The sequence below is a fragment of the Anthonomus grandis genome, chromosome 17, assembly GCF_022605725.1.
Source record: "Anthonomus grandis grandis chromosome 17, icAntGran1.3, whole genome shotgun sequence".
Classification (NCBI taxonomy): domain Eukaryota; kingdom Metazoa; phylum Arthropoda; class Insecta; order Coleoptera; family Curculionidae; genus Anthonomus; species Anthonomus grandis.
The window spans coordinates 1,731,493-1,756,279 of record NC_065562.1 but is presented as its reverse complement, the minus strand read 5'-3'; the positions used below and the strand labels follow the sequence as shown (position 1 = coordinate 1,756,279).

General features: G+C 34.5%; 1 protein-coding gene across 1 annotated transcript; it reads right to left on the bottom strand.

The window, feature by feature from the left end:
- Positions 1–11,089: 11,089 nt before the first annotated feature.
- On the bottom strand, positions 11,090–24,302 carry LOC126746573 (ATP-dependent DNA helicase PIF1-like). Its single transcript, XM_050454877.1, has 3 exons — positions 24,220–24,302; positions 11,150–11,711; positions 11,090–11,104 (listed from the first exon to the last, which is right to left on the bottom strand). The coding sequence occupies exons 1-3, from the start codon at positions 24,300–24,302 to the stop codon at positions 11,090–11,092; spliced, it is 660 nt and encodes a 219-aa protein (XP_050310834.1).
- Positions 24,303–24,787: the final 485 nt, after the last annotated feature.

Below are 24,787 nucleotides of genomic sequence, written 5' to 3'. Positions count from 1 at the left end.
CTAAACGACTGGCAGTTCGAGTAAATGATTATAATAATATTAATATTAATAAGTAAATATAGGCAATTTGAGTTACCGATTGTGAAAAAGATTTTTTTAAGAATATTCTGAAAAATTATTATTATGGAGCAACTTTTTTAGAATAAAAATTGTTCGAAGGATTTTTAGATTCAAGATATTTTTAGTTAACGCAAGAACAAGGAGTTAAAGCCAAATGTGTGTTAATAATAGGGAGAAAGGCGAATATGATGTAGCTGGATTAGGTTTTTTGACACGCTTAATGTGAAAATTCATTGATTCAGTTTAGATCTAGGGTATTTCTTATCCAATGATTTATATAAATCATTGGATAAGAAATAAGCGTCTTAAAATATTAATGCTAGTATAACCACAAAAATGTAATTTTTCCCGATTATGACAGATTTTTATTTTATTTTTTGTTTTATTTTTTATTTTTTAATTTTCTGTAAATAGGTAATATGTAAATGATTATTTTGTATTCTTAATTATACTGTAAAATTGTCTTTAATTTTAAAAATTTAGTTTGTATGCATCCATATCTAGGTCATGGTCGGGATGTCTTCAGTGTCCTGGTGACCCGGCTAAAATGTGCAGCCATGGAAACAGTGTGGGACCGCACTATTTTGGCTGAGTCAACAAGGCCCAGTGGCGGCTCGTCATCAAATTGTAATGAAATAATAAAAATATTTAACAAAAATAAAAAAATAAAATATTATTTTTTCCAAATAATAAGTACCGACTCTATAACTTCTAATACACCAATATAGCGCGAACCAGCCATACGTCATACTGTTAATTTGCCGCGACTCGCATCCTTTTTAAAACAGTTGTAAGAAAAGAGAGAAAGCTAACCGGCTTCATCCACATCGACACAGAACGTGTGCGAGAACGCGATACATTACGAAATAAGAAAAGCCATACGTAGCAAGGGAGCCAAGCCTCCTCTAGCGGTCAAAATCCAACGGGTCGTGCACTCGATTTGGCGCCGACAAACGCCGTTTTCATCGCGCGAAATAAGGCGCCAAGGGAGGCTAGCCTCCGATCATCTGATTAACCTGATTTTTGTTTTGTTTTGAATTTTCAGCAGTTTTCAGTCGTTTTGATTTCGGTGATTCTCGTGTCTTTTGCCCGCGAATTTTGACAAGGTAGGTGGTTTTGGCTAACGGTTTTATTGATTAGTTTTGATTTTGTCGATTTATCGATTTAATTGTGCGGCCGGATTTCCCTCTATGTTAGTGTTTGGTACTTAATTTAAGGTATCTGTCGTGTTTAATAATTTATTATTATGTGTATTTGAGTGATGCAAGGTAAGATATTTTTATTTAATGGCTTCTTTTATTAATCGTCATATCATTTCTAATGTTTGTTTGCTGAAAGATGAACAAATTAAATGAAATCAAACAAGCTGAAGATTTAATAGACTGGCTGCTATTAAACAATTTTAGTTCATTAAGCTTTGATGCCAAATATTATGTTATTAAGACTTTGGGCAGGCCTCAGCCCCATTTAATTTCATTGCGATCTGCAGACAATCGACAAAATCGCGGGTTTAATTTGACTTGGTACAGCAAATATGATTGGTTGACCGGATCGGTTAAAAGAGAAAAGCCTTTTTGCTGGGCTTGTCTGTTATTTTCTGTCCAAACTGAATATTCTACGTGGTCGAAAACTGGATATTCTGATTTAAAAAATTTGCCTCGGTCCATTGAAAGACATTTAAAATCAGAAGAGCACATTTATTCGTCTTGTAAATTACAGCTTTTTGGAAAACAAATATTGCTTCTGCTTTAGATAATGCTCATATAATGCTCAATAACAATTAAGTACGTGAAAACCGGTCAAATTTAAAGCGGCTTGTTGACATTACTCTTTATTTAGCTTTACAAGAACTAGCTTTTCGCGGACATGATGAGACCGAAGTGTCGATTAATCGTGGCAACTATAAAGAACTTTTGACGTTGTGGGGTAAATACGATTCAAAATTTGACGAATTTTTAAAAGGTAATGTTTTTTTCGGGCACTTCAAAAACGATTTAAAATGAAATCATTGAAAGTTTGTCACATGTCGTCGATGAGCATATTTTCCAAGAAATTCAAGCAGTTCCTTTTTTTGCATGGATAGACGAGACTACGGATATTACTTGTAATTCCCAACTTTCGATTGTTTTTAGATATGTCAAAGACGGCAAGGTAGTAGAACGGTTTATGGGATTTCATGATGTTTCATCTGGGCGGACTGCAAACGATTTATTTAATCTCCTGGTTAATAAATGCGACAAATTTGATTTCAGACGTAAGCTAATTGCGCAAATATATGATGGGGCGGCGGTCATGGCGGGACATTTAAATGGCTTGCAAGCTAAAATTAAATCGATAGCGCCCTATGCACTTTTTACGCATTGCCATGCCCATGCAGTAATCTTAGTTTTAAGCAAGGCATGCAATAATATTAAAGACTGTCGTATTTTTTTCTCCAACTTGTTAGGATTTTCTGCCTTTTTCTCCAAGTCCACCCAAGAGAAGTCACATCCTAAATGAAATTTGCGGTAGCCGAATACCTACTTTTGCTGCTACACGGTGGAATTCTACATCAAGATCTGTGTTTTTAGTGCATACACATAAGGAAAAATTAATAGATGTTTTTGATTTTATTCTAAACAGTGAGAATTTAAAAAATGACGACCAAAGTATCAGGGAGGCAAAGGGTTTCAAGTATATTTTAACAGACCATAAATTTTCTTTTTTGCTTGAAACATTTAAACTAGTTTTTTAACAAACTGACGTGGTTTTCTCAATTCTTCAAAATATTTCTTTTTTTCCAGACATTAATTTTTCAAAAAATCGATTAAATAATTTGACTGAAATTTTGCAAAAGTTTAGAAATGATGAGCAGTATTTTATTAGCATTTTTGAAAAACTTGATGTTAATGTTGAGCCGCCAGTAAAAAAACGAAAATCTAATTTTGACTTACCCGATTTGCGACAAAATTATAGACAAGTCTATATTGAAATAATGGACACAATAACTGAACAAATTAAGGTTAGATTCAGCGATATTAGTAAATTAAATTACTTTTATCTATTAATGTTCGAAAATTTTCCATCCTGCTCCAAAGATTTTCCCCGAAAATTACTGAATAATTTAGTAAACCAGTATCCGTTTTTTGATCCCATTCAATTAAAAAATGAATTAATTGTAACCTACAGTGACCCTCAGATGTTTCAGAGTTGTAAGTCTCCATCTGAATTATTAAGTTTTATGTTTGAAAATAATTTAAATGAGTGCATGCCAGAGCCCAATAAATTTATTAACATAGCTGTGACTATACCCATAACATCGGCATCTGTAGAAAGAAATTTTTCAGTTATCAAAAGAATGAAAAGTTATAGCCATAATTCCATGACCCAAATGCGACTAAGTAATATATCTCTTCTTTTAACCGAAAAAGAGTATATAAAAGAAATGACAAAAAAAAAACAAATTTTATGACGTCATAAAGTTATAGACTTCTTTGCTAATATGAAAAACCGAAGAATTCCCTTAATTTTCAAACCAGAGTAGGGTCCACAGAAAAAAATTAAAAAAAAAACAAAAAAATAACTGATGTATAATGACTAAAATGTATACATGTACAGATCGTGTTTTCGTTCGTTACTTATAGGAAACCGCATAGAGGCGAAATTTTGCAATGTCGCGCCTGTACGAGTGCCTGCGACAGAGCACCTCCCCGGAGGGCCCGAGGACGGGATTAGTAAACATTTAAACATCTGACATCTGACTTCCGTGGGAGCTGCGTCGTTTGCCGACAAAATGTACCAAAATATTACACGAAAATCCAGGCATTTTAAAAATATTTATTCTAATGCAGGTTTTACAGACATGACAATGTGTAAAACCCGCATAGAATTGTAATCTTAAAATGTTTAATATGCTGTGTTTTGCATAATGAAAATTAAAGCGTTAAATTATAATAAAAAATAAAATATCAACTCTGATAAAAATATAATAAAAAATCTTGAATACTTGAAACATTTGTAGCCATATTTTTTCCAGATACGAGCAACAGTTTTATTGCTCATTCCCAGTTCCTCTCCAACACTTCTAGTGGACCGTGTCGAATTATTTCACCACGAACCACTTCAACAGGTGGTTCTTGACGTTTGTGTGGCATTTTTTTCAATCTCGAAGACAAAAAGATGTCTCAAAATTTGTAACCACATTTAAAATCGTTTTTGCACAAGGAATCGGTTTACTCTCAAATGTCACTGAAAACAAATCTCTACATTGTACTGCCGAATTGCCTCCATAAAACCATTTAATTAGTTGAACTCTTTCGGAAGTGGTATAAACAGCCATAGTGAAAAAAACACGAAAATAACGCTCAAAAATTATTAATGCAACGTGCAGTAACACAGCAAAGTGAAGTCTGCTGACTCCCGGTTCCAAAAATAAAAACGAAAAATTCCGCCGCCTGCAAGCCGCAACCAAGCGGTGTTGCCATTATTTTGGGTAATACGTAGCTCACGATAACACGATCTGTATGTATGTACATTGTACATAATAAAGTATTATCTTATTCGCTTGGACATAAACATGTATATTATATTTTTATTTTAGAGTTTTAAAACCTATTCCTACTAAGTATTTGTTTGTGATATAAAGCAATAATAACCAAAGTCTTTTCCAAAGAAAATATGTTTTTCTTTTGTTCTATTCAGCATATAAAACCATAACATAAATATTATTTTTTATAAACTTTTAGAGCATATTCTGCTATCTGCAATATAAGCAACTAACTAAAGTTTTTACCAAGGCAAATATTTTTACGTTCTGTTTTATTTTTGTATATAAAACCATTATATGGTTTCAGTTGATGATAGAATTCTTCTTTTTATTTATTATCCTATTTTTCTAGTCCCATATAATGTATACCTTATTTTTGTTTATTTCATAAACCATATCCCTATTTCCTTATCGCTTCCTATTCCTGGCAAGACTTAACTCTCACCTCCGCGCTGGTTCTTGCTGGACAATAAAATATACTTTTAGTTCCAATATTAAATATAACTATTTTTTTAAAAAAATATTTCAAAAATAATATATAAAAAATACCTAATAATTAAATATTTAACAATATTAATTATGTATATATAATTATTATTACATTAGGTATCCTAATTATATATATTATCCTAATTATATTACATTAGGATACCTAATGTAATAATAATTATATTACTCGTAGGTCTGATTCTCAGCTTCCAGGAGGACGATTCTGTTGGTAAAATAACTTTTTATTAGTTGCAATAGATATGGAGCCAGGTTTCTTCTTTTCAATTCTGCTACGATTTTTTCCCAGGGCGCAGAGCCGAACGCATTTTTTATGTCCAGTGTTATGAGCATTCCTATTTTTCTATGACGGTGGCTTCTATTTGGTATGACAGATTTTAGGGTTTCTATGACTGTATTGATTGCGTATCGACTGTAGTCGATTGACTGTAGTCGATCTCTCTGGGCGAAAGCCAAACTGAAGTTCTGACAGAGTCAGTTCGAGATTAAGGTTGAGATATATTCTGTTTAGAATCAGGTGCTCAAGAAGTTTGCCGATTGTGTTAATTAGACTGATGGGCCTATAATTTGTTTGGTCTGTTGGGTTTTTCTTAGGCTTCTCTATAAGCGCTAACTTGGCTAATTTCCATTTATCAGGAAAGAAGCCTTTCTGTATAATTTCATTTAAAGCAGGGCTAAAGGCTTCTGGCTTGCTGGAGAAAACCATTTTAGCAATGTCACTGGAGATACCGTCGTTCTCCGGAGCCTTTTTTATTTTTTATTTTTTGGCGGCTTTTACTATTTCTTCAGTGATGACTTTAGGAATGGATTCTGCTGAGTATTGTTCAGGCTTCCAGGCTACAGGGTCACTAGTTGGAAATAGCTCTTTTACAGCATCTTGGGTCTGATGCATCGAGGGTGCTTGGTATGAAGTTCTAAGTTTTAGTGCCCGAGTAGCGATTTTATAACCTTCACCCCAGATGTCGTTGTTTATTTGTTCGCAGACTCTTTTCCAACAATTCCTTTTAGACGCATTTATTGCTTTTTTAAATTTTTTTTTCTTTTTCAGGTACTCCTCGTTCAGCGTTTCGTCCCTGGGTTCATCTCTTCTGTTACTTTTGGTAAGTATTCTTCTAGTTCGTAAACATTCTTTTCTTATTTCAGCTATATCTGCATTCCACCAGTATACAGGTTTTCTGTTGTTTGAGAACGTTTTTTTTTGGCGGCATCGAGTTGTTACAAATGTTAACAAGGGTCCTGGATATATCCTCTGAGTTCTTTATGCGGCTGTCGCAATCAATATTGTTTACGGCTTGTAGTAACTTAATGCTATCTAGTTTTTTAATATTCCAGGAATTTTATTGGGATTTTTTGCTGTTAGGATACTTATCTCATCTTTCATAACAAGATCCAGTAGAATATAGTTGTGATCACTTAACGTTTTAGATTGAAGCACTTCCCAGTTTTTAACACGAGACGAGATGTTTCCTCTTGTTAAGGTAAGATCGATGATTGAAGTGGCCGCTCCCTTGGAGTACGTAGGTTTTTTTCCAGTGTTCCAGAGGTCTCTGCTAAACATCCATTTGCAGAGAATGTGGCCTAGACGGTCTGTTTTAGGCATTCCCTATTCCGAAGCCTTCGCATTGAAGTCCCCTGTTATGATTATGTCCTTCTTGATGGTGTCCATAGCGGAACCTATGTTTTCCAATATATCTTCAAATTCTTCTAGGGATTTACTTGGTGCGATATAACAGCTAAAAAGGCAAAAATTCGGTATTTCGACCCAAACGAAATAGTCCCTTTTGCCACTAAAGGTCAATGGCCACCTGCCGTTTAAGATTTTAATTGCGGCATCTTTTTTGTTGTCGAATATAAAGGTGGAGTTATCGAGCAATTTGACGTTTGGTTCTGACACTGCCACGATGTGTACATTAAGGTTGCTAGCGGTTGCGATCAGTAGCTCCTGTGCGGCTCGGCATCTATTTAGGTTAATCTGCATTGCTTTTATTTGCTGTGTTAACTTTAGGTTTTGTTTTGGCGCTATTCCTTGTTTTATTTTGATTTATTTTTTTTCTTTTTTTTTCCTTTCTTACGTTCGTTAAACTTTTACTTAGAGTTTGGATACTTTATTGAACAGGTCTGGTGTTGCCCAACGGTACCGTAGTCTAAGCAGGTTACTTCGTCTTTACAGTCTCTGGCAAAGTGTCCCTCTTTGCCGCATTTGACACAGAGGCTTCTGCGATCTGAACCTACGCAATTAGCATATGAATGGCCACGACCCCAGCATCTAGAGCATTTTTGTTCTTGAATCCTTTCTCTCAATTCACACAGACACCAACCTATTCAAATATAACTTAACAAGTGTTTCAACGAGGGCAGACGAGGCGATAACTGTGGCGTTTTGTGTATTTCTCCAGGATTTCCTGATAGAGATTATTCGTATCTCCTGTGGGTCATAATGCGGCGAGATTTGTAGTATCGGTTCTCTTATTTCTTGCTTGTTTGACAGGATGTCTAAGTTTCTGATGTGAAGTATTCGGGTCGAGATTTTTTGGGTAGTTTGAGAGCTTTCAATTTCTCACTAATGGAGTTTATGAGTTTTTTTGTTTGCTCGCTTTCTCCTTTATATTTTAGTAGAACCTCCTTATTCCTTGTCTCTCTGATACCATTTATGCTTACACGGAACTCTAATGGGTTGACGTTATTTCTGATTGTTTTTACGAGGTCTGCATAAGACATTCCATCGGATTTAATTATTAGCGCATCTCTAATGGTCGTGTGGCTGGGTTTTTTCTTCATTAAAGCAAATGTAGACTTTAACATCCGTTGAACGAAATATGAACATCCTTGCCAGAGTGGAGCTTTGAGTACCCAAGCCCTGTATTAGAAGTTCTTCATTTCCATGTTAGGTGTGGTTCATTAGTGTTGTAAGACTATTAAAAGCTGCTTCTTCTATTATTTCGCCTTTTTCGTTCAATATGGAAACACAATATAGGTATTGTCGTTTTTTTTTCCAGAGAACCATCGTCTCTTGGAGTTTCTGAGGTGTTAATGTTGTATGTGACGTCACCATTTGCGAGGGTCCGGCTTCTAAGCGATTTTATGCCGCTAAAGCGGGACACGAGTGGCTTAGAAATTCCATACTGCCAGGTTTTGTCCGTAAAGAGAGCTATGTTCTCTGTTGCGTCATCTATAGTGCCACCTTTCCACTTGGCTACCCTTTTGAATAGTTCTTTAGGCCATTGTGTTTGGGTTGCTTCCTTAAAGTTGTCGAGCCCGGCTGCGTTAATCTTATTTTCTATGTTTCTAATGAGTTGTTCTTCAGTTGACTGGTAAGTATCTTCGGTTTGAGTTTCTTGCGTCGCTTGCTCTTTTCCCTTGATTTCGTGACTTTGTCTGGAGGCCATTTTGAGTTTAGATCCTAGACTGGACAACGTTTCCATTGCTTTTTTTATTTTCACCTTGGTGTTGGTATTTGCATAGACTAGGGACTGAGCTTCTTCGATTTTCTTAACTGTCTTCTCAATTAGCCTAAAGAAATCGGCTTGATCTTTGGAAATTTCTGCTGACTCTAATCTTTTCCTTTTTGGGTCTCTTATGTCGTCACCCCTTGGTAGAGAAAGCGAGAAGGATCTGAGCTTTGGTGGGGCTCTTGGATACGAGTCTCTTCGCGCGAATGGATTTTCGGCAGCTTTGTTAATTTTTGTTCCAGTAGCAGTATCCAACAGACCGGCCTGGTTTTCCACCGGGTCTGTATAGCGGTTGCTGTCTTGCGGTCGGGGGAAGCCTGCTCTCTCACTTCCTATCCTGACCGGTTCTGGGGTTCCGAGCCCCTGTCCCGTATGTTTCTGATTATTTTGTTCTGTTAGTCCTTATATATGTGCATTTTATACCTGCCGTCAGGTGCCATATTCGTAGCTGGGTCGGTTATCCTTGATGGTTTTTTTAAATTGTAATGCTATTTATTAAATAAAGCTTAATTATACTATTTGTTTGTAGGTATGAAAAAGGATGGGAGAGAAAAAGGACCTCCTAGCCCTTGAAACGTAATAGCGTTGGAGGGGAGAAGATCACCGCTCCCAGGGAGCGGGGAAGATTAGGAAATTGGATCTAAAAGGTAACTGAATAAAATCAGGTAAGGTATGTGGAAAGCATTTGGGGAAAAACGCCTGAGCTGTCCTTAGCAAACAGACATCCAAAAACTTCGAGCGGAACGAGCAAAGCATCTTTAGAGGGCCCAGGCTTCTCTTTATCACGGATTATTTCATCTGGTAGGGTAGAAGCAGTTTCATTATTATCAGATCTTGAGCTTGCTGATATCTCTATGGACATAGGTTCAGGAGTCATTATTGGAACATTTGTTGTCTCGGCTGGCTGAAACATGTATTCTGGAAAGATATCGGAAGCAATAGGCAGAAGACCAGTGTTTTTAAATCCTTGGCAAGCATTTTGCGCGGTAGGGGATTTGCCATATGCCTGACTAAATAAATTCCCTATCTGCAGAGGAGTCACTACGCGTCCTGGATGAAGCTTTAACCACTTTGATATTTCCTGATTGAAGTAGGTTTTTAAAGGTCCATAAAAACATACATGCAAAGGTTGCATCCGATGGGTGCAATGTGGTGGCAGACATAATATGACTATACCATTGTCTTTAGCATATGTTAGTGATTCTAATCCTTTGTGACTAGCATGACCATCGAGGATGAGGAAAACCTTTTCACTAAGATTAGCCTTTGCATAGGTTTGAAAGGGTTTGAGCCATTTGAAAAATAAATCTGTGGTCATCCAGCCCGATTCCTGTGCAATTCCAAGAGTGCCAGTTGGAAACCAAAAGCTCATTTTTAAAATTTTTCCTCGGGAATATTAAACATGGTGGAATATAAGAGCCTGTTGCATTCATGCAACAAACAGCACTAACATGAGATCCACGCTCAGCACTTGTTAAGCATCCGACTTGCTTCCGACCAGCTGTTGCTAAAATTTTCTGTGGTCTCTGAACCGTGGACAGACCCGATTCATCCATATTTTAAATTCTATCCGGTGAAAAGTTGTGTGTATCCAACAGTTCTTGATATGCCCTAAACAATTTCTCAACCTGCGGTTTATTAAACGCCTGAGTCCTAGCCGCTGAAGTCGGTTCTGGTTTGCGTACTGAAATATCTTTATTCCTATTTAAAAATCCGGTTAGCCATTCTTGGCCAGCTCTTTGTTTTTCTATATGGGCAAATTTATTTTTTGCTATATGGGCAAATTTATTTTTATTTTTTAAGCTAAGTTTTGAACGTCTTTACGAGTTAAACCAAAAAGTAGTAGTTTTAAATGATTAACTAGCTGCCTTTCAATTTCAGGGGGAAAAGTAGGTTTGAATCTGCCTAATCCTTTATCAGTGGCATTTAATGATTTGTTCTTTCCTAATGCATGTCGTCTAAGTGTCGCCTGAGGAACACCAAACGTCTTAGATGCTAAAAGCTAACCTATTTTATTTTGCTGAACAGCCTCGATTGCATTTTTCATGGACAGGTCACTCCAAGATTGCCAATTGGTTTTTCTTTTATAGTCGCGCGTCATACTAGCACTGTTACCTGTAAGCGAATAAATATAATAATAATTTTTAGCGTGTTAAATTATAACGGACAAAATGACATACTATGTCATTTTGTCCATATTGAAAACTTAACAATTTAATATTGAAATTGAACAATAAATGTTATGTATTTACCAAAGTAATGGATTTATGTCTTACAATACACAATAGAGCATTGATTTACAACAAAATCAATTGACTAAATAATGAAAACTTACCAAAAAATCGAAAAACAAATTCACACGTGGAAAATTTTCGAACACCATATACGTTCACTATACGACTGCCTCCGCCTAACTGAATTCTGAATATTGCCCGCTTCGCAGGTGATCGCCAATCGTTTGGAGCACGTGACATACTAGTCGGTAGGGTGGTAAATGGCACGAATTATGAAATAATGGTTATACGTCATTTTGTCCATATATGTTATTTTATCCGTAGTTCCCCTATTCATAATTAATAATTACTAATTATTTGCTAATACATAATACCTTTTCCAAAAACTCACTGTACACAATATTTCTTGTATAAATAGGATTACTTTTTATGCAATCCTTATGTGGTCGACCTTGCTTCGGTCCGTCCACGATGCTAAGCTTTATGGAATTTTTCGTCCTGACTCGTGACAACGCTACATAAAGCTGTCCATAAGTGAAGCACGGTAAGCCCAAGTAAATTCCTACCATGTCAAGTGTTTGTCCTTGTGCCTTATTGATGGTGATCGCGTGTGCTAATTTGATGGGAAATTGTTTGCGGCTTAAGTTGCCCGGCATTCCGGTGGATTCGCAGTCCTCCACGAACTCCTTCCGGGGTAGAGCAACTTTTTGCCCTTGACATTGTCCGCTCGCGATAGAACACATGAGCACGTCATCCTGCAGATCACGTACGATCATACGCTGACCGTTACAAAGACCACGCTTGACATTTAAATTCACTATCAGCATTACCACGCATCCCACTTTCAGCCTTAACGCATGCGGAGGTAACGTGGCCAGGTCTAAATCCTCCAACAGCTCATTGGTGACATCTTGTCGTAGCGGATTATCTAGATCCCTATAGTCGGAGTCGCGAATTATAAACTCAAACCAGCAGTATGCTTTTTAAAAAAGTTTTATTTTAACTAAACTTAAATATTATAACATTATCGTTCCCAATCTATGCTAGTACTACTCCTATAAAATCTAAAAACCACCTAGAAACAATGTAAAATAATAAATGCCTATTCTGCTTATTCAACGAATATATACTTATATGCACACTTATTGGAATCGGTTCATGCACATAACTCCCCCTCCCTTAAGATTCTTTAACGTCCTCGTTGATAATATCCTGGAGCGTCTTCAGAGGAATCGCCTTATGTTTTTGTTGCCACAAATAAGTTATAACTATAATAACTATTACAAGAATTAGGAATAAAACAGAAGTGCTAATTACATGGCTTTTTTCTGGAACAGAGTCTTTAAATACAATTGGTTCCCTAAGATCTTCCTGGATTTTTTTAGGATACATTAAATGCTTAAGTTGTAAATTTAAATAAACATTTGAATCTAAAACAGAATTTTCAATTTCAACATTTTTAATGCTCAAATTATTTGATTGTAATGAATACTTATGCTGACCAATAGGTATATAATTATAATTACATTACATTGGCTTTGAATATGCGAACATCCCGTTAAATTATATTTTACAAACTGAAAACAATTTTCAAAAATAGTTTCAGGGGATTTTGTACAAAATAATAGAGCCTTATTATAGGTTAACGTGTGAACTTGATAGTTGTTGTTTATCTTTGCAAATGTACAGTCTGTTAACAAATTACAACAATTAATAATTGGATCCATACATATCCAATTCGTATTAATCTCTAAACACTTTTTATACCATAAATTGTTACAAGAGACTACTAGGGCTCACTAAAATAGTGTTATTTGATGAAGGAATGGGGTATACAATTTGTAGGTTACATGTTTTTGTTCCAAAAATGGGGATCTTAATCACTAGAATTGCCATGTCGTCGGATAAAATTAATCCAGTCTTACAAATATAATGTCAGTTCGGTAATATGTCTTATCGGCGATAATAAATTTTTAGGATATTGAACTTCTAAATACTTCCAAATTTCATGTATTTCTTTAGTATTTAAAATTTCAAGATCTAGGCTTTCTAAATGGGCAAAAGTTAGCGTGCGTAATAATTTTTCTAAGTAAGAGTGTATATTTTTAATTTGCAGAATTTGATTCTGCATTTCAACTAAAAGCCTAATGGTGCCGTTTAAAACATCTATATTAGCTTTAAGTTTCTCTGAATTTTTATTTACTATATTTACATTTTCCTGGAATCTAGCAGTTATATGACCGGCGAATGAACTTAGTTGGACTTTAATCTTATGCATGGAATTAATCTGATTACTTTTCAAGATTTGTATATGTTGGTTTATAGTCTCTAAGTCATCATTATCTAAATTGCCAGTAATGAATTTAATGTATTTATGCTTCCAAGAAGGTTTACCAATCCGCGTTTTTTGCGAACTAAAGAATTAAACGAACTTAATTTTTCATAAGAATCGTATGTGTTATTTTATTCTTTATTGGCTTGCAAAAATAGCAAATTTAAGGTATTATGATACTTATCGGTAAGATGATTAAATATAAACAAATTAGAAGGTAATCCCGCTAAAGTAAACTTAATACTAGTGAGATTAAAATATACATAAGTACTATGATAATGATTTAATGTCATAGTAGGGACGATTTTTTCTATAAAGAATCCATTATTCGGCATCAGGGGGTCGACTTGTAGAAGGTTGATCCTGGGAAGTCGGGTTACGCTGTAAAGATGAAGGATTTTTCCTTAATCTCTTATGTTTCCTAATATGACCAACTACAGGTTTCTTTTTTGATAGTTCAGTAAAAGCGTTTTTTCTTAATAGTCTTAATTTTCGTAGGGATAAATGAGGGGTTCATCTTATTCCTATAGGGATTTTTTCTGTACACAATTTGGCCTTCTGAAAGTTCAGGTATGGGGCTGGAGTTTCTATTTTGTTTTTGAGTATTTTTGGATTGTGTTTTGTGAGTTTGCTCATAAACTTTTTGGGGATTAATTCGTTTTTTCGTTTTTCACTATATTGTTCGTAAATTATCAAAACATTGTTTATGTGAAGTTCGTTAGGGTATGGGCCATAGAGTAACGAAAAAGGTGAAAAACCTGTAGTAGAATGAATTCTCTGATTGTATACTAAAACTGCTGAAATCATCAGATTTTGCGGGGTTTCCTCAGGGTTTATTTTTTAAGTTCTGAGTTTTTCGAGAAGGGTAGAATGTAGTCTTTCAATGGGGCTGTTAGATATGGAGTTGCCAGATGTAGTGTAGTGTACTTCAATATAAAAAAGCTCACAAAATTCTTGAAATAAACGATTTTTAAATTCTGAACCTCTATCGACTATTTTCTTCGGTACATTATGATGAGAAAAGTAGTGACTTAATTTATTTACAACGGTCGTAGCATTTTTATCAGAAATATAATATGCTTGGGCATATTTAGAAAAGGAATCAATAATTGTTAAAAAATAACAATTAGAAAATTGAAATAAATCCATATGTAGGGTCTTAAATGGGTTTTCTGCGAGTAAAGGGCCTTCATAATTGATTTTATATGGATGTCTTTCATATTTATTCTGTAAACAGATTTCACAGGTATTAATTAGGGTAGTAATCGTTTCTCGCATTTGAGGCCAATAATACTTAAGTTTTATTTGATTATAGGTTTCTGTTATGCCATTATGATTTTTTTGGTGATATTCAGAAATTATATCTTGTTGCTGATCTTGGTTCTCTATATCAATTAAATAACTGTTTGAAATATAAAGCTTTGCGGAACCGTTTAGGTTGGCGGCAACATATTTCTGAAATTCTTATTTTAAATCGGAGTTTGGGATAAAAATAACAATATTTATATCTGGTCTAATTATTTCCTTTAAAATCTTACTAAAATTATCTGCAAGATTATTTTTGTCTACTTTGACAAAATGATGATTCTTTTTAAAAGGTTTAGTGTATTTATGTACAAAATTATTTCCCAATTCTATAATTAGAGGTGAGGAGGAATAATTTACGGGGAGTTCAGAAATGGGTAAATATTTACCTTCTGTGTCATTATTAGAGTGTACTGTGGCATTAGAGTCGGGGTCATTTTATCTAGGGTTATCGACATTTTGTTGAGGTTGGTCAAGAGTTTCGGAGATAAGCTCGTTATAACGTTCGTTGAGTGCAAAGTCAGCGAGATCAAAATCGGCGAGATTTGCTACTGTTTCGTCGGTTATAGGGGCTATTGACTTGTTTTTCTCGAGGACATTTATGTCGACCCGTGATAGAGCATCGGCGACGAAGTTTTTTACCTTTTTTATATTTGATTTCGAAATCAAATTCACCTAATTTTAATTTCCATCGGATTAGGCGAGAATGCGGCTCTTTAATCTTTGACAACCACACAAGAGGGTTGTGATCCGTTTCTATGATAAACTTTTGGCCATATAAATAAGGGCGAAAATGTTTGGTGGACTCAATAATAGCTAGGAGCTCTTTCTCGATGGTAGAATAATTTCGCTCAGCAGAATTCAAGGTTCTGGAGTAATATGCAATGATATGATCATTCTGGGAAAGTACGCTACCAAGGGCTATATAAGAGGCGTCAGTAGTAAGATGAAACGTTTTCGTAAAGTCGGGGTATGCGAGTACAGGAGAGTTAGTAATTAACTCTTTGCATTTGATGAAAGCTTCCTGGTACTCTAGATTACCAATAAATTTTTTATGATCTTTCCTTAGACATTTTGTTATTGGGAATGTTATTATCGAGAAATTTTTAATAAACCTACGATAATAACCAATAAGTCCCAAAAATGATTTTATCTCCTTAGGGGTTTTAGGCATAGGATATCTTTCGATGGTATGAATTTTTGAAGGATTTGGTTTCATGCCTTCAAGAGTTATAATATGACTTAAAAAGGCAACTTCTTTGAACAAAAACGGATTTTTCTAATTGTACTTTAAGATTCACTTCCCGGAGCCTTTTGAGGATTTTTCTAATATGATCGATGTGCTCAGCAAGAGATTTCGAAAAAATTACGTCATAGATATATACAAAATAAAATTTGTAAAGGAAATCACGCAAGACTTCGTCCATCATTCTTTGGAATGTGGCAGGAGCGTTTTTCAGGCCAAAAGGCATCCCTAAATACTAAAAATGTTCATTATTGACAGTAAATGCGGTCTTTTCAATGGAATCAGGGCTCATTTCGATTTGGTGAAAACCTTGAGCTAGGTCAAGGGTAGTAAAATAACTACATTTTCCAAGATTATCCAAGATTTCGGTTATGACAGGCAAGGGATATTTATTTTCAATGGTGGCATCGTTTAACTTGCGATAATCGATTACCATGCGGAATTTTTTCTTACCAGAAGCATCAGCCTTTTTTGGAACAATCCAGACAGGGGCGGAGTAAGGGGAAATCGATGGCCTAACGATTTTGCTGTCTAAAAGCTTTTGAATCTGTTTTTGAATTTCAGGCAACATGGCTGGAGGGTGACGAAAAGATTTAGCATATATAGGGAGATCATTCGTGGTACGAATATGATGTTTAGTTTGGCTAGTAAAAGTGAAGTCACAGTCTTCTGAATACATGACATCTTTAAATTCTTGACACAAGGGGACAATTTTGCTTTTTTTTAAATCATTAAGATGGCCTAATCGCAATTAGCTAGAAATATTAATAGACTTATTTTACGCGGGGGAATCCGTTATTTCAAAATGTTCTTTAGGAATAACTCTCAATCGTTGTTCAAATTCAATATTATGGTTGGGAGTGGATTTAGGATTTTACAAAATCCATCTTTAACCATTATTAAACTATCTGGGATTACAACTTTATTATTAATCTGAAAAGAGGGCAGAATAGCATCTCCATTTTCAAGATTTACAGGGATGTTAAGGGCATTGCTACTAATATTTTCAATTGGTTGACTAAGAGGCTTATTATACGAAAGTGAAAATTGAATTTTCTTGTTGTTTTGAAGCGTAAGACGTTTATTTTGATAATCTAAAATGGCATTTAATTTTTTTAAATCTTTAGTGCCTATTAGTGTGTTAAAATCGTTGTGCCAATTAAGAACACGCATTTTTAGGGGTGTACTAATTCCAATTTCTTTTAAAAGGGGAATGTTAATATTGCAATTTTCAAGTCTTTTTGCACGCAGTTACTTCAAAGGCTTCATGAAATAATAAATCAGGGAACAAATTTGCAACATTGGGGTTCATTATTGATTCAGACGCTCCTGAGTCAATCAGAACAGTAATTTGCATTTAGGGCAAAAAGAAATACGGCAATTCGACTTTTTGGGCAATATTATTTAGGTTGATAGAGGCTATTTCTTGAAAATTTTCAAGATTTAACCCACCCAGACAATTAGGGGGAATAAAGTTTGCTTCTTGCATGACAGGCGTTTCCTGTTGCTCACCATCATACGACAAGGATTCATCATAATATTCATCAAAATATTAACCTGCTGATGGATCATAATTACATTCTAAATTACTTAATTCTTGGGAAGCAAAGTTTCTAGCCCCGGCGGGTTGAAAATGACTTCTATAGGGCCTTTGTTGCACTTGTTGATACCACCGTCTATAGATTACAACACGTCAGACCACTCGAGCGGCCCTGAAATCGATTGCCACACCCCCCGTTGCTCACCTCGCCATGCATCGGCTGGGTAGAACCCAGGTTTAGTTTTCGTAAGTACGTTAACTTGTGTGCATCCGTTTCGCGAGAGAGTTTTTGCTTGTAGCGTTTTAGACAATAATTTGGTTACATACTACTTGTATAAATATAATTACCCAATAATAAAGTAGTATGTATTTCATCCCTATATGTTAAATATTTTGTTCTGTATTTTGTGTTTTACATAAAAGCATTACAATCTTAAAAAATAGTTTATTATTTATTTTCTCCCCCTAATGTTACTGGAATAGTTTTAGCCGATTTTACAACCTATTATCCCAAACCAACATACCCCACTTCTTTTTGTCGGTCACCAATGTCGGCGTTTAAGACCCGGTAAATTTTGATATTTTAACATATTTTATATATATTTACTATATCCACAAATGAATACAAAGTATATAATTTAACACACTACTTATTTAGCGCTTATTATGATAATTGTTGTTTTTATAATATTGTTATAATAATGTTTGTTATTCTTTTGCGCTTTTGTATTTTTAAAACGACCTAATTCAAAAATTAAAATAACCCATACCGTATTTAAATTATTTTATATTTTTTAGTGCGTTTAAATGTGTTTTTTAATTGTTTATTTATTTTAACTTTAGATTTATTTTTTGAATATTCATCTCTAAAATTTCAACAAATATTAAGTAAAAACTTGTATTTTTTGATAAGACCCCTAAAAATGTAGCAAATTTAAACAATTCAACAAGTAAGGTTTTCTTCAAATTCACTTTTTATATATTATATTTGACTTAAAAGGCAGCCATTTTGAATCCGCCATATTAAACGCTTCCAATTTATTTAAAAGTTCAAATTCATTGAACTGATCAAAACTTCTAGATACACCAATTTTAGAAAAGGGAAACTCAAAAACATTTTAAAAACTGTCCTTGTTATCGAAAGCCAAGCTACAAAATTTGAAAACAATCTGACAAGTAGAAGTTATAGTTTAAATAGAATTCTTAGATTTGTTATATACATACATACAAACATTGCTACATAAAGGCAAAGAAGTGAAGCTAATATAAAAAATGTGTATAAACGTTAATAATTAAGAAACACTGTCATATAAACACATTCTATTCCAGTCCTATAAAAAAAGTTCTTATTTTATGACTTAAAATACTTCTTATGAATACTCCTCGTATAAAAATAATCAGCGCGCCTCAGAATTTGCTTTCATCGATATTTACGATAAACCCTGGTAAACGCTCGTACGCAGCAAACAGCGGGATTCAAGGTCAATTTTGCTTTAACACGGGCGGTATAGGAAGTGGTCTGACTTGTTGTAATCTATAGACGGTGTTGATACATTCGAGAGGGTCCTGCAGATTGTACCGACATTGGGGTTGGTTTCGGCAAGTGCCTTGGATTAAAGTCTCTTTGAGGGGCAAAAACATTTTTTTGTTGACCAAAAACTTCGGCGTTTGTCGGAAAATGCTATTTTATGGGTCTAGGCCATAGACATATAAATAAGGGGAGACAACACGTTTCATTCATAAATTCGGTTTGTTGACGATCAAGCATGTCTTTATGTTTTAACGTAAGCGGAACAGAGACAGAGAAGAGAGAGACCGCCAGAAAACCGTCAACATCGCATCAAACGAGTCACGTATCTACGAGTGCAATCAGATGCGCCCGCCATATGAGCCGGCGATATTGGCTTCTCCGTCTGTCACTAATAAAAGGAGAAAGACGTAATGACATCATCTGGCAGTCCAAAAATATTTCATATCAGTCGGCTATATTTCGTCGGCGTCGCCCAGTGGCGTAACCGTTAAAAAAATTAAAAATTGGTGTAATCAAAAATATTTATATTAAAATATTTTATGAAATTAATTAGCGATGGTAAAGATTGTAGATATCTTTTTCTTATTTAATTACATACGAAACATTAAAAAAATTTACGTATATTACCCGGTTGGTTATAATACATAGGTACATAATTATTATATTCTTAAAAATGTTTAGTTTATTGAAGCCTTTTTGTATCTTTAATATTTTGGATATTTATTAACAAAAACATGCCACTTGCCATTACCATTTTGTTATTTGTTGTATTTTTAGTTTAATGGATTTGTTTGTTAAAAATCTGTCATTATATGGTAGATTTTTACGATTACAAAAAAAATAGCTACGGCAATTATATTTGATTGCTATAAAGATAGAATCTTAATAGATGCTTTGTTAAGAAAATTAGACGTTCAATTACATACATATTTACATATCACATCACGTGACATGCGATATAACATATTTAAAGCTATTCGTATAAAGGCGTCTAAAAGTTATTACTAATAAGATTTTATTATTATAGGTCAGAATATCTTTAAGATCCAAACCGGAATATAAAAAAATAAAATACAATTTGTACTGTAACATTTTATTTTCTACTTAAAATATACAAATTATGAAGCACGTAAAAACGAAAATATAAATGTAGGCAACTTACTAAAACAAAAAGAAATTATTTATATATGTACAGGGTGGCCAAATAAGAATGCGAGGTACTGTATCTGGGAAACTATTCATCGTAGAAGCTTGCGATAAAAAAATTTATTACTAAAATGGCCAAGAAAATGACCTGGAAAATATTTTCAAGTTTCTAAAATGGCCGCTAGGGGGCGCAACTGCAATCTTGAATCTAGAAAACTGATGTTTCTGTAAATTTTGCTGAATTAACCTAACAAAAAAATAGCTGATTATTAAAGTAGAGACTAATCCGAACCTTTTTTATTTGAATAGTTTTGCTGTATCTCTAAAAATAAAGTGGTGGAGGGTGTTCAAAAGTTGGCTTAAAACACACCCTGTATACTAAAAACGCCTTAGCCGATTTTATCAAACTTGGGCTAGTTGAAAAGAGCTATTATTAAGCTACGAATATTATTATATTTCATGTTTTTTTAGTTTTACATCTCGCCGCTAGAGGGCTTTTTCGGCTTTCTGACACAAATGACTAATTTTCTCAAAAAACTTAAATGCAATGGTATAAATTTTTTTATACAAAAAAATAGCTTAATGACGCCTAAATATGCTTGCGAAAACCGCATCTTAATATCTTCATCCTAACCTAAAATTTAGGCCAAAGAAAATTTTATATGGAAATCCCTTAATATTTATAAGAACTACAAAATAGTTTATTTCGAATTTCTTTTATAATGTAAGTTGTGGCCCTATAAAGGACCGATTTTAAAAAGAAAGGGTTTTAATGCCCCCGTAAATGCTCGAAATGCTGACCATCACGCTCTATGCATTGCTGAAGCCTCTCATGGGTAGATAGAACTGCAGCTTCAATTTCGGCTCTCGGTATGGTATGTATTGCATTACGAATGCGGTTTTTCATATCTTCTCTAGTCGTAGGCTGAGTCTGAAATACAATGTCCTTTAACCGCCCCCATAAATAGAAATCAAGACAACCAAAACCATACTTACGAATTAAAAGATTCAATATTTGGAAGACTACTTGGGTTAGTATTATTTTCGACAGCATTGGAAAAAGTTTCCCAATCAGCACTAAAAATTAAAATATTTATATAAAATAGCCTTAAGCAAGAAATAGTACTTACGCATTGGATTCAGAAAACTTTTTTGGAGGTGTCTCCATAACACTGGAATCGGAGCTAAAAATCATATTTCATGTTTTATAATATTAAGTAATTTAATAGTTTTATAAACAATATATTAGGTATAGGAAAAGTTTGAATTGTATAGGTATATTATGTCCTATTTATATAAAATATGTACCTGCAAGATGGAGGATCCAAGAAAATCAAAGGATGAAACTGAGGGTCAGCATTTGGCCTAATTTGCTTTCGGCCTGTTATTTGTGTGATCATGATATCACTAGGATCAAAATGGCGTGAACAAATATGGGAGTACTTTGTAATTGCCTGATTACATAGACCCAAAATTAAAGACCACCTCTCCCTCCTTTCCAAATTTATAGGAAACCTAAAATGGGAAAAGAAAAAAACAACCTTTAATAGCTATTATAATAATTATTATAATGACAATTTATTTGTTTTGTTTGTCATGTATACCAACTATAAACAATTTTGACAATCTAGTGCAATATGGAATTACTTAATAACAATAATTAATATTTTACCAAGAATTAGGGTAATATAAGTAGGAATATCAATGAAATTAAATAAAGGTTGATGTTAACTTAAAAAGTCATGAATCATAAAAAATATTTATTATTTATATAAAGAGCTATTTACTAAGTATATACCCTTGAAATATGTTTTTTTTTAATCATTATAAATTATATAGCTTATAATTGGCAATACTAAATTTCATGTAAATTTCTCATTTTTAAAATTCAATAAATAAAGAGTTGGTAGGCACGTCACTGTTACGGCATTGAGAAAAAAGATAATGGCGACGAACGGGATTTCACTTACCTCCGAAATATAAGTTCTGGATCAGAAAAGTCCATTTTTTTGCAAACTACACACTGCCGAACCATCACAAATTGTTTTTCAATAGTTTTTTTAATATAAAAATGTCAAATATCACGAAAAAACACTAAAAGGGAAACAAAACACAAAGCAACACTGCAACGCCAAACATGAATGAAACCCTAAATTTTATTACGAAGGGGAGGAGTGACGACCGCGCTATGTTGTCAAGTCGTTATCTGTAAACGAAATATTTATCGACGTTTTAGAGTACCGCGTAAATGGATACTAGGACGTTTTTAGAAGGCGGGCAACGTTGCTTTGTTGCTAAAAAGATGTATGTGCGGCCGAAAATGTAAACAGTTGCGTCTCTCCTTATTTATATGTCTATGGTCTAGGCTGTACATTAACGGGTTGAGACGGAAAGGGTTGATTTTTAAAATTAGTTTGTTGTGGGTGTTGCTGATTCTTATGGTTATGGTGTTTTTGTTTAAAATGTGGGTTGTGGTGAGAGTCGTGTTTTGCTGTGGGTTTTGGTGTCTATGTGTAGTTTGGTTTTTTAAATTAATCTGTGATTCGATTAAATTGTAGTTTGTAACATGTACAAGTGCGGCATCTAAATTATCGGGGTTTTGAATGAGTAACATCGTTTTTAACGACTCGGGGACATTGGACATTTAAGTTAATTAGAATTATTGTCAATATTTTGACTTTGAATTTTACAGTTAATTCTTTGCACAAACAGTTTAAGTCTTTGTACAAAATCTAGTAAATGTTCGTTTCTATCTTTATTAATATAATTAAGTTGTTAAAGCAAAGTTTGATAACCTATTGGATCACCATATTTTTTCCTTAGAGCTACCTTAATTTCTTCCCATGTCTTGAGATCTGGCCTACTCATCAAAAAATCTCTAGAATTATCAATTAGCTAAACTTAGAGCGTATAACAGTCAACACGAATTTTTTCTGAATTTCTTCTCCATTGTAGTAAAGTTCATAAAATTCGTTAATTGAAAAAATAAAAGATTCTAAATGTTCTGGATTTCCAGAGAAAGTTGGTAAAATGTTAAGAAAGGATCGCAGATCGTCCATTTCGCTTGTGGTTTTATAACTTTGTATTAAAGGAAAATGTTCTACAGATTCCTCTTCTTCAATAGAAGATACTTAAGAAAGACTACTTAAAACAAGATTATTTTCTCTAGTCTCACTAGAGTTAGAAGAGTCAAGATTAAAATCTGCAAATAATTCGGTTAAATTTAAATCAGATCTGTCTTTATATGATTCTAGCTTTTGTGCAAGGGTATTTTTATTTTTCTTAGCTTTTAAGCCTAGTTTTCTCCTATTCGATAATAAAACACTTTTAAATGAATTTTCAGGATTAACAGACATAAATAAAAATAAAATTAATGGCAATTTTAGTGATTACTTATATGAGGAATATGACGAACCATTCCAGCATCATTTCAAATTTTCTCACAAATCACCTTCACAAAACTTGAACAACTTTCACAACTTTTTCTTCTACAAAGTCAGCCTACTGGTTGCAGGAAAATTACTTGAAATCTTAGAGTTCAACGACATACTTCTTAGATTGGATGACTACCAGAGTTTCACCCCAGGGAGTTTCTTTCTTCTTCCTGTGCTTCTTACTCAGTTGATCTTGATGCTGAAGAGTAGAGAGACCAAACGGCAGGGAGCTTGAGTTTGAGTTCTTGAAGTTTACCACAACTTCAATTGTGCTTACGGTATTAAAATACACCAAATCTCAACGTTACACGATAGAGAGACTTGTAGCACAATCCTGTTCGCAGCGCCAATTATAAAATCAAACCAGCAGTATGCTTTTTAAAAAAGTTTTATTTTCACTAAACTTAAATATTATAACATTATCGTTCCTATTCTATGCTAGTACTACTCCTATAAAATCTAAAAACCACCTAGAAACAATGTAAAATAATAAATCCCTATTCTGCTTATTCTACAAATAAATGCTTATATGCACACTTATTGGAATCGGTTCATGCACATAACTCGCGATCGAAGCGATTGGTAGCATATTGTAGGGGTCCGGAAACTTTACTTCAATAATTTTCTCGTTCATCTCCCAAACTTGGTTATTGACCGGACATAGGATAGCTCTTTTTCCTATCGTCTCTGACACCTTTCACAGTTTTTTTTTGCAGCCTCTTAGCCACCGCTTCTGTTTCTGCTGCCGTTGTTGTTGTTGCCGCCTCCTCTCTTATTGCTCGAAATGGTTCCTGAAAAACAAAATCAATTAATTCATCATCATTTTTAACTCACAAATTTTTCGGTAGAAAAAGCACCGTGTTCAATACTCCCTAATCCGCGGCGGTAACGATAGCCGCCTCTGAATTACGTTGCCCTTTTCTTCTCGGTCCCTGAGTATCCGGCGGCGGCATCTACGTTCCATAGCCAACTCTGGAAATCCATTCCGTCCATTCCTTTTCATCAGATTTGACTCTCATGTTGACTGTGAGAATCATCTTTTCCATTTTTGACCATAACGCCGATGCCGCTATATGAATTCCAGTACCGCGCCCGTTTTACTGTGTCCCTTGATCACAGGAAGGAGTTGCTTTGGGTCGCCGCTCAGTAGTACTGTCCCTCCGCCAAAGGGTCTCAGTCTATTCCTACCCTCACTAAAGCTCCTACAAGTCTCCTCGATGAACTCCAACATCCATTTGGCCAACATGAATGCCTCATCAATGACGATTAACTTTGCTTCCCTTAACTCCTTGGCAGCCTCCGATTGTTGGAGCAGCGTCGAAAGTATCTGGTTGGCGCCCGTATCCTCCCTCCTGTTTCTCGGGATTCCAAACGTTGAGAGTGCGGTAGATTCTCGCTTCAATAGGGTCGCCGCTATACCTGTAAATGCACCATATTTGCAAACTTATTTTGTGTTAGATTTATATTTTTTTATTTTT

What these genes read in the sequence shown, in the direction of transcription:
- LOC126746573 (XM_050454877.1), bottom strand. Translation starts at nt 24,302, where the DNA reads ATGGACGGAATGGATTTCCAGAGTTGGCTATGGAACGTAGATGCCGCC. An exon ending in ACCGAGAAGAAAAGGGCAAC is followed by an intron (nt 11,712 to 24,219) that starts GTAATTCAGAGG and finishes CTCCGACTATAG; the next exon opens with GGATCTAGATAATCCGCTAC.